The sequence below is a fragment of the Diachasma alloeum genome, unplaced genomic scaffold, assembly GCF_001412515.2.
Source record: "Diachasma alloeum isolate Michigan unplaced genomic scaffold, Dall2.0 Dall_scaffold_01136, whole genome shotgun sequence".
Taxonomy (NCBI): domain Eukaryota; kingdom Metazoa; phylum Arthropoda; class Insecta; order Hymenoptera; family Braconidae; genus Diachasma; species Diachasma alloeum.
In genome coordinates, this window is record NW_021681246.1 from 145,139 (window position 1) to 156,308 (window position 11,170).

General features: G+C 36.6%; 1 protein-coding gene across 1 annotated transcript; it reads right to left on the reverse strand.

The window, feature by feature from the left end:
* Nucleotides 1–2,941: 2,941 nt before the first annotated feature.
* LOC107045926 (DNA replication licensing factor Mcm3) lies at nt 2,942–11,113 on the reverse strand. The gene is made up of 6 exons (XM_015268339.1): nt 10,957–11,113; nt 10,766–10,878; nt 8,487–8,695; nt 7,616–7,951; nt 4,846–5,908; nt 2,942–3,709 (listed from the first exon to the last, which is right to left on the reverse strand). The coding sequence occupies exons 1-6, from the start codon at nt 11,017–11,019 to the stop codon at nt 3,055–3,057; spliced, it is 2,439 nt and encodes an 812-aa protein (XP_015123825.1). The 5' UTR covers nt 11,020–11,113; the 3' UTR covers nt 2,942–3,054.
* Between the last annotated feature and the right edge of the window lie 57 nt (nt 11,114–11,170).

Consider the following 11,170-nt stretch of genomic DNA (forward strand, 5'->3'; position numbering starts at 1 on the left):
TTAAATATCAAATTATCTCGATACTTCTACATGAGGAGAAAAGTTATCAATATCCATTCAGTAAAAATAAATATTCCGTAGAATTCGGGCGCAACGAGTGAGGTATCTTATTTCAAACCGCTGATCCCCATTTTTCTCTTCTCTATAAGCATCGGTGGGGAGGGTATAGAATTCTCAGAATTCCATTGTTCTACTGTCCCTAAGGTATCTTATATAAAGCCAAGGCTTATATAAGATACCATCTTGACTGTACCCTCACGTTCAGAAAATTTGCCGGAGCCAGCGGAGAAAAATTCACTATTCCCCTTACACTGTTTTCTCCGACATAGGCTGACTTGACTTGACTTCTATTGGCAAATTACAAAACGGGCCACTTATGAGTTTTAAGTGAAAAGCTTTACGATTTTCACCTACAATTGAGATGACTAAAGCCAATTTATTTCACGAGTGATCATAGAAATATCAACTGGCAATAGAAAATTGAATAATTTTATTAAATTCTCAACTGAACTTCCATTGAGTGAAGAAGTCGTCTTTGGTAAAATGTAACGAACACACTTTCATTGATTTTGTCACTAGCTTTCCGATTCTCAAATCGATCGTCCAAGCAATTAGATGATCATCTGTTTCCTCTTCACCGAATTTCGTCGTCAATTTTACGAAACTGTTGTTTTTTTAAAGAAAATTGGAAGAATCTCACTGTAGGATTACGATAGGCTGAATTATTGCAACCAGGCGCACTGCCAAATTCATTATTTTTTGTTACTCTGATGTCGAACCCCATTTTTTAATTGATTTTTGAATAGTATTCCCTCTGCTCTTAGGATGCCTTTATAACTGTGTTGATATGCACAGACAATATAAATCACGAGAAATTTAATAATAACCGGCAACAAACAACTCTTTTGTATACATAAACCCGTTCAGTGACTCCAAATTACCTGTTCGTACTAGTACGCGCTACGGCCGGTACAGCCCGTCATTCAGTGCTAGAGTTCCCAATTGAAATTTTCTCTTGAAACCACTCGGTTGATATATATAACAAACAACAAAAATAAAAAAATTACTTGTTATTGTTCACCACTTAGCCACTGAATTCGTAACGAATATGATGACGTGTTCCACCAAAAAAAACATCAAAGTATTTCATTAATTAATGAACCTAGAACTATTGATGAAAACATCAAGAGGAAGCCTCAAGAATTTTCTTTGAGTTTCGCTGGGTGAAACTTGTATATTTTTTATGAGGCCAATTGGCAGATGTATTCGCAGATATATTACGTTGTAGATTAACGGATACTCGAAGTGTTATTATTTAATGTAGTGTAAAGGACAATAGAGTATACGTGGATTTATGAATGCGTAAATGAACATAATTCTTAAGAAAAAATAAATAAAAATACGAGATAAAGATCAAGGGGAGTGAAAATTGTATCGACAGCCTAAAGATTATAAACAATTGATTCGAGAATTATGAGAGATGATTGCCAAGGATGTATACACTGTCGCAGTATGAGTTGATTTTATATAAATATTTACATGGAAAACAAAATTAAAAATGTGACATTAGACGACGTAAGCCATTATAACGTTTTACGTTGACGTGATAAATGTTGAATAATTGTTGCCTAGTTTATGTGCCAATGTGTTGTAATATATAGAGCTAATAAATGTTACTAGATAAAGTAATGAAACCCAGTCTTTTATTGAAAAAAATATTTTCTGCCTTGTAAATAATTTCAGTGGTTAATAGGGAAGAGTACATTATGAGTACATTATGAGTTTCTGTTTTTTGTTGTCAAATTTGGTATTTTTCAATATGAACAATGGAAATACAATTTTTCCAAAGGAAAAATAAATTCTACTATGACTGTAGTCAAACTAAAACTTTCCCCTCATGCACTTAGTTGCAGATTACGGTCTGTGGCTCCCATTGTCAATTTGTCTCAAAGAGAAAAGAAATTTGAGTCCAACGATTCGATTTGGACGAGTCAGGTTTTATCCTGAAACCTGAACAAATGCCTTGGAAATGAAAAAATAGGGGAATCCCACTCGGCCGTTCTCAATCTATTGCTGATTGAAAACGACCCTTTAACCATCGAGTAGAAATTGAGTAGAGTGGGGGTAATTCTGAGGGGCACAATCTCCTCAGTTCTAATATACCCCGCTCTCCCTTAGTGGAATGAAAAAAAAAAAACATTTACACATTTTCTGTAGAAAATTATGGTAATTAGAGTATATAACTACTCCAAAGAATTTTTCGAGGAAATTGAATTATTTTGCCATTTAGCTACAAAAGAAATTTAAATCAACAAGAAAATTGAGTCGGACTCAATTAGGTAAAAAAAAAGCTCAACGGCCTTGCGCAGTGGGTAAGGTCGTGGCCTCACGTGCGCAAGGTTCAGAGTTAAAATCAAGGTCGTGTAGAATCGTGAGATCTAACCAGTTTAAGGTCTTGATCCTCATCGCAATAGACTCAACCGAGTCGAAGCAATGTAAAATAACATTTTAAAAAACTTGAAGGGGCGACTGAGTCAAATTATGATCTTTGTGGGGTTCATACTGGATAACGCTAAGGGCTGGTGAAGCCTGATAATTTAAGAATAAGTGCTTCACTACACATTGAATTTATATGAACACCTCATAATTACAATTTTTCTAAATTGCTTTTAGAAGGAACAGCGTAGAATGGGAGGTCCCGTCCATCTACAATTCATTTATAGCAACCAGTTTCCGACACAATATACCTCGAAATACTTCAAGATCAGGATACGAACTATAATATTTACCTATCAGTATTCCTGAAGAATTGGAATTGCTATGTTATCTAATTAACAAAAGGATGTTTCCTGACATTTTTGCAGTAGTAGTCTTAATCAGTCTAACATAAATAGCCGAATACATTAAATGTGAAAAGGGACAAATACAAAACCCCACCCAATTCGCCTTGAAACACATTTATTAAATCCAATCAAAAAAAAAGTAGAAAAAGAATTAATGATTACAAATACATAATTAACTAGAGAAAAACATGGCAAAAATTACAAAAAAAACTTAAATCAGGAAAACTTGATCATCCGCCAGCATGATCTGATTGGCATCAGTCATCTTGTGAATGGCAGCCTTGACCTCTCCACTTGAGAACTCAGGGCTGTGTTCCTTATTCAAAAACTCCTTGACCTTCTCCACAGGGAGTGACTGTGCCCGTTGCTGCTGGAACAATTTATGCAAGGAAGTCCTGAAGAGCTTAAACCTGTCATCAGCAATGGTCTCAGATCCCCCCTCAGTGTCCATGGACTCTTGGAGCTGACTGGCAGTCTCCTCAGCAATTGTTTGCGACCTAGTGACCTTCCTGACAGCCTCATCCACGTGAGAATCATCATCCTCACTGTCGTACTCGTAAGGATCCTCCCCAGCGGAGACACTCCCCCTCCTCGATCTCTTCTTCTTCCTGGCTTCACCCTGAGTCTCGTCTCCAGAGCTCGCCTCGCTCTCCATCCTCCTCCTCTTGTTCTTCTTCTCCTTCTCGAGAACCTTCTTGAACAACGCAAACTGTATCAGCTCAATAGCGAAGTTTGCGTCATCAACGGTGACTGTTTTTGATAATCTTGCCTTAGCGTGAGCTGTGGACAAACGAATGAGGGTCTCCAGGGTTCTAGCTGTCACCGGTTGAGTCCTCGCTCCATCTGCCTGTACAGTCTCCTCAGACCTGTGTGAAACAAATTGTAAAATCTTTTTCAAAGAAATATTAAATAAGGAAACTAGGCTATCCTGGGAATGCGTCAAAATTTTCCAACAATCCATCATCCTTTCTAAAAAAAAAAAAGCATGGGTGTTTGAAATCCTGTTCGATTTCGGGAAGAATTCCGGACCTTTCCGACTTGTAGCCTGGGGTATTCGGAAATCCTCGCCGAGTACCGATTTCACCCGAGAGGTGTCGATTCGCCTCCCGAATTTTCAGTTAGTTATTCGTCACCAGCCGAACGCATCAGTGCGAGAAAATTATCTTTGAACAGTTATCGTACGTAAAATCATCGTGAATAATTTTCTGAAAAGTGATGAATTTCTGAAAATTTCGATGAAATATTATCATCAATATTTCATTTATATATAATGATGCTTCAGCATTCGTAACATCACGTTTAATGGAACCAGCAGAAACCTAACTTTCAGGGGAATTCATGAAAAATTCGAAATTTCCAAAAATTATCCTAAAAATCAAATTAACCGAGACAGTTATTGTAGCCATCTTTTAACTTCGTCATCGCTGCATTGAAACAAACATATTGAGCTATGATTAAATTAATTTAAAGTGCAATATCCAGAGATATCTGCGGAATTCTGATTTTCAAAAAATACGAAATTTTGAAAAATTTCACAGAAATCAAAATAACGATTATTGCTATCGCTTTCATCTTCGAACTCGGTCAAAAGGACATCCCAACGAATTTTTCAAGCCGTCATTTAATGAATTTGAAACATTTTTTTTACTTATCGTGTTACAACGGAATTTTGAAAAAATTAGAAAATTTAAAAACGAATCAATAAATTAAATTTTAACTAATGGCGATGGATAGGGCTTAGCAATACCTTTATTTAAGAAAAAAAAGTGATTCAATTCAATTCCATCGATTGATTATCGAAACAAATGCATTTTCGGACTTTTTGGATCATAATGAGTCGATATAACACAAAAAATTCAAATCTTAAATTTGAACGATTACAATATTTCCATTCGGAAGCAACAACTAATTGAAAAAAAGGAATATCAAGCCTGCCCGGCAAAAGGGCATCACCAAGGGTGGCGGTAGTAAAAATCAAACAAAAAAAAAAACAATCACAAACCTGAGCCTGGAGTACTCATCAGCAATCGTCCTCCCAGCCTCCTCCGTCAATTTCGGCTTCATGCACCTGGCAATATGAATGTACTTCCTCATGAATTTCACACTGAGTATCTGATCCGTCTTAGCCCTGGAGTTGCCATGCAGCAGTGAATCGTACTTCTCATAAACCGGATTATCCTCCTTGTCAGTCTCCTCAGCATCCACGTCCCTGGTGCTCAGCATGTCCGCCTTGCTGTTGAGAGGAAGAGCCTCACCATCCTGTTCCGTAGGTTTCCTGTACCTGTGCATCCTGACCACGTGCTCGCTGATCACATTATCTAGATCAGCGTCCACGAGGTCCAACATCACGAAGAGCAAATCGAAACGAGAGAGGAGTGAGTCCTGAAGCCCGATGTTCTCCATCGGTGTCTTGTACTGGTCGTAACGTCCGTAGACTGGATTGGCAGCTGCCAACACCGAACACCTGGCATTGAGGCTTGCGTGAATTCCAGCCTTGGCGATTGTCACCCTCCCCTGCTCCATCACCTCGTGAATGGCTGTTCGATCGATGTCCGACATTTTGTCGAACTCGTCGATGCAGATGACCCCTCGGTCCGCCAGGACCATGGCACCAGCCTCCAGACGACGCTCCCCAGTTTCTTGGTCGACTGTGACAGCTGCTGTCAGACCGACCCCTGACGAGCCTCGACCTGTCGTGGGGATGGCACGAGGCGCTGTGCACAGGACGTAACGGAGGAGCTGGGATTTGGCGACTGAGGGGTCACCTATCAGCAGAATGTTTATGTCTCCTCTGAGGCGGGTGCCGTTCGGCAGGACCTTCTCTACTCCTCCCAAGAGGAGGCAGAGGATCGCTTTCTTTATGTACTCGTGACCGTGTATTGAGGGCGCGAGGGACTGCCCCAGGAGCTCGAATATGTTCTTTCGGGGATTGGTCTTTGCGAGCTTCTTGCACATCGCTACGTCCTCGTGGGAGATCGAGAGGGTCGCCTCTTTTGAGAGCTGCGTGATGCTGTTGGCGATGAGGACGGTGCGGAAGGTACCGTTTGTATAGCCGTTTTGCTTGCCTGAGGCGAAATCGTGGGGCATGAGATTATGTTTGTGTTTTTTGAGATTGGAAAGGGAGATTGAAGATTATTTACAGGTGGAAATGGTTTAGTCGTGCTTAGGAATGGGTTTTCTTACCGTTCAAGATTGGCTTGTGGGTTGTTGTGGGTACGAAAAAGTTCTTTTGATATCTCACCGTAGTTGCAAAAATATTTGCAAAATAATATGCATCGTTTTTGATCGATTTCAAATTTCGATAGATGTTATTCGGTGAGTAAGCATGACATTGTTAAATATTTTATGCGGGTTATGCGAGTGATTTCAAAATAGTTCAAATTTCTCCAATAAATGAATAAGTGAAGAATTTCAGTTTTTTTAGATATCGCTGGAGGATTCGAATGCGAAACAGTTCTCTTAGAAATTTTGTCTAGTTGCAGAAATATTTCCAAAATATTCTGCATGTGAATTTTTTATCCCCTTTTTTCAATCGAGTCTACGCTTTGAGAGATGTAAGTACAAACTGTAGATAACCACGAGATAGCTGACTGTTATTTATGGATTTATGAGAGTAATTCCAAAATCGCTTTAATCTTTAATTTCCTCAAGAAATTAAATGGTGCCAGGCGGAGCGAAATGTCAAGACTTTGATCATGTACTGTGGCATTGTCCGAATCACGATCAACAGAGAATAAAATTGTTATACAACTTAAAAAATTCAACATGTACTGCTCCCCATACTACAAAAAAATTCGCAGATGCAACTGACCATAAATACATAGACATCATTTGTAAATACCTTCAAGAATGTGAATTAAAAATCTAAAATGAAAAAAGAATACCAACTGTAATAAGTGTAACAAATTGAGAAAAGTAAAATAGCAAACATAGTGTGAATAATCTATAATTAGGATTCCAGCATTTTAAATTTAAAAAAATTAAATGATAATGCTTATTTGCAGTAAAAAATAGCAATGAACCCGCATAGTTTTTTTTTATTGTTCGAGATAATTGTTCACGTTGTTTTCCTGATATTTTTGGAGGTATAGAAGTTTACAGGTTTATAAATTTTTAGCAAACCATTTGGATACGAAAGAGTTCCGTAAAAATTATTGTCCCCTTGCAGAAATATTTGAAAACCAATCTGCATGAGAATTCTGCATTGATCTTAGTTGATATGTACATTTTAAATTCACATTCAATTTTTTGTATGTTCCTGATAATATTGAAAATTAATAATTTTAGCTTGTTGGAATGTTAGTAATTTTATCTGGTTGTAAATGATCTATTTGAAGAATTGAATCCTATTTTGACGAAAAGGTGGCTGTAAATTATTCACGATGTTCAGAAATTGTGGACTTCAGTAGAAAAAAATGGATATTACATTAAATAAAGATGAAGTGATGATCTGTTCGACATGCGTCTGATTTCATATTTTCCAGGGAAATTGTACATGTTTTTTTTTTCCTAGCGACATAGCAACTTTTCTGGGGAACATTTTTTCAGAGAAAAAATTTTCCGGAGATTTTTCTCCAGGGTATTTTTCACGGGAAAAAAAATCCGGGGACCAAATTTTCCCATTCACAGGCAGAGTTTCTGCTTTGAACTAAGGACTGGAATTTAACCCTGATTTTTAAAAAATTATTTGGGACTCATCTGGGGGGTGAATGTATCAAAATTAGTCGAGGATGTGGTCAAGTCGCACCTAAGTCTATATTAGATTTTCTTACCTGGGAGACAACGGAAATTTCCAACCACCTGCACTCGATCTCCAGGCTTGCAAAGATCAACTAAATCGTTATCACAAATGATGTCGACACTGCGAGGTAGTTGACCTGCTGGTGCCTTCTCCGGCATCTCTTGGATTGATAATGTCTGGTGATCTTTGAATGTCGAGAGACCGAATTCGGTCTCCAGGGGATTTCCGTCAACGTCTTGTGTTGGGTAGACTGCGGAGCCGGGGAAGGCCTCGAGGGAGGTGAGATCTGTGTACGCCCGCTCCATCACGGTTTTTGTGGTTGGACAGTAGTGAACACTGCGGACAATCTTTGGACGCACGAGGGAACCTGATGTCAGAGAAGGGGAATTTACATTGGGATTAGGATCCAATTATATTTATGTTGAAATTTTTCTCTTCGTCAAAGATTGATTTTCTGAATGGAGAAAGGAGAATATAAAATCATCATCAAATTGACGAATATTTTTTTTGTTCATTCATTCTAATTTCTTCAATTGATGATTCATCAAAGATTGATTTTCTGAATGGAGAAAGGGGAATATAAAATCATCGAATTGATGAGTATTTTCTCTGTTCATTCTAATTTTTTCAATTGATAATCGAATTAGTTAATCCTAAAGACTTTTGATTAAAATTAAATAATGGAAATTTTGAGATTTTTTCCATTGAAATGCATTATAAATTGGTTGAAAATTCAATGAGAGTTCGGTCTTTAAATGAAATAAAAAGTAGGACGAATAAATGTAGAAAAAAGATGAAAATTGACAGAGAATGTAAGATCGAAGTAGAACTGAGAAATAATTCCTCAATTTATTCATGTTTTGTTTCAATATAAATTTGAAATTTTCTCAAAGGATACTTACACTTGGTAACAATTCCCTCCACACAAACTAGGTTCCCCAGATACCTCGAGGTGAGAGTTCTGGGTGTGACATGACGATTACCAAAGCTCCCCTCGAACCCAATGAAAAAATCGGGATTCCCTTTGCTGTAGTCGGTGTCAACAGTCGATACAAATTGCTTCAGAGCATTTTGAAAGGCCATGGACTCCTCGAAGGAATTTGTGAGGAGACTGCAACCAATAATACATGCCCATTAGCATCATCATTATTATCACTCGTGTGAGGCTATATATTTTTGCATAATATTCCCATTATGATTTAATAAACAAATCACACATTTTATAATTTTGAAAAAATTAACAAGGTAAAAGAATATGAAATTGAGATAATTCTTTTATAAAAATAGGAAAAAATAATAATAATGCATTCACAACTTTGAATTATTATAGAAAGGAAATAAGTCCATATAATCGCACACGAGAAAATTGTATAGAAAAGCTCCATTGAAATTCTATCGAAAATTCAACTAATCTTTCGTCGATTCTATTGAAAAAATTTTCAACAGAATATAGTTCATAGAAAAAATCAGTATAATTTGATTTTTCTATGCAACTTTGTCTTATTGAAATCTTTTCTATAAAGATACCTCGACGTAACTTTCTCAATTTTTTTTTCTTCGATTCTTAGAGCGACAGGAAAAAAATGGAAAGAAAAAAATTGGAGATTTATGTCAAGAAATTTCTATAGAAAATGCAATCACACATGAGAAATTTGTATAGAAGAACTCAATTGAACTTCTACCGAAAATTCTATTAATTTTTTGTTGATCCTGTTGAAAAAACGTTCAACAGAAGATATTGTTATGAATGTCTATTATCTCATTTAGAATGCATTCCATTTTATATGTTTCTGTTCCATTTGAACATCTCTTCTGAAGTTTATGTTTCTTTTGTTTTTATCATTCTTCCTCTTCTCTCGATTTATTGTATTGGCACATTTAATTTTCTATCTTCCCATTTTATTTTAATGAGTGCTTTTTTCTTAATACCTACGCGATTAAATATTTATGGGGAAAATCAATTTAATTCGATTCTTAGAACGAGGAAGAAAATGGAAGGAAAAAAAATTGGAAATTTATGTCAAGGAATTCCGACAGCAAATGTAATGCCACACGAGAAAATGGTATAGAAAGAATCTATTGAACTTCTATCAAAACTTCCATTAATCGTTCGCCATAAAAAATCTAAAAATATAATTGTATAGAAAAATATAATTGAATTTTGCTATAGAACTTGGATTAATTGAGGTATTTTCTTGCCTCAGTTCAAATTTATCATTTTTTTATTCGATTCTTAGAATAAGAAGGAAAAAAATCAACTGCAACAGCTGAAAATTTTCCTTGAAAAACAATGAAAATGTTTTTTTTTTGAATTTCAACTCAACGTCAAACTAATGTCAACATCTTTAAACCTCGATTAAATGGTTCCCGGATTGTTTTCCCCCAAAAAAAATTCCCCGGAAAAAAATTCCCCCCGAAATAAATATCCCCGTAATCATTTCCCCTTATCACTGAACATGAAGATTACACATGCACGTATTACCAATATCAATTCAATTTATTACGTCTCTCAATCTTTAAAACCCATATCAGAATTCAACATTTTCAAAACAATTTTTTTCCAAATTTCAAAACAAACTCTCATGCCTACATAATCAGTACAATACGATAAACATTCACAATCCATCATAAATCACTTAATTACTATCATTTACCAATCAACATTATCAAAATAAATCCCCAAAAAGATTTGAATCAATCTCTTGTCCCCATAAACAATCAATTATCATAATAAATTATTTTTGTCTTCCAGAGTCAAAGTTCCCTAATACACTTAATGCTAATCAATCTCGTACCCCCAAAATTAAATCAATCATCAATGAATCATCAAATTACGCATTTAAAGTAGAATAAGATTAATTTCCAACGATGAAATAAATTCATTCATTCATTTTTCATGTCCAGAAAATCAAAATTCAGGGGAAATTATCAGGGGAAAAAAATCCGGGGAAATTTTTTCCACCGGAAAAATTTTCCGGGGAAATTTTGACGGGGAAATAATTTCCGGGAAATTTTTTCCGGGGAAAAACAATCCGGTCACTCGATTGAATTATTCAAGTTTACTTATGATTTTTCGAAGTGTCCATTTTACCCCATGTGTCCACTTCCCCCATGTCCATGCACCCCAACAATCGCACCTGTTGCTCCCCAACCCAACCCCTTAATAATAAAAACCACTCACTTGATAGCTCTCGTCGGATTTTTCCTCCTCAGATCATTGATATTGACGTACAGTCTGTATTTGTTCTCCTCGATCATATTCTTGACGAGATTCAGGTAAATCCCTTGGTCCTCCTGGAAAAACAAACCCCCAGGAATTAAGGTTATAGAATGAAAATTTCCCAAAAACGGCCAAAACCTCAAGATAATTACCCCATCATCAAGAAAATCCAAGTACTCCCGCTCCATATCCTTGATCCTCTGGTCGATATCCATTTTTGCAGTTTAATCCTCACTTTCTCTTCACAAAAACAATATCTCAACAATTTTATCCTCGCGAAATATTCTCAAAGCGTTCCGGCACAACAATTCGCGCGGGAACTCGCGCAGTCGCCACTGCTGCCACCACTCAAGCCCCAAAACTCCA

Coding starts and splice junctions, on each gene's coding strand:
- LOC107045926 (XM_015268339.1), bottom strand. CDS start 11,019: ATGGATATCGACCAGAGGATCAAGGATATGGAGCGGGAGTACTTGGAT. Junction 8,696..10,765: donor AATCCGACGAGAGCTATCAA/GTGAGTGGTTTT, acceptor TATTGGTTGCAG/TCTCCTCACAAATTCCTTCG. Junction 5,909..7,615: donor AAATTTCCGTTGTCTCCCAG/GTAAGAAAATCT, acceptor ATTTCGCCTCAG/GCAAGCAAAACGGCTATACA.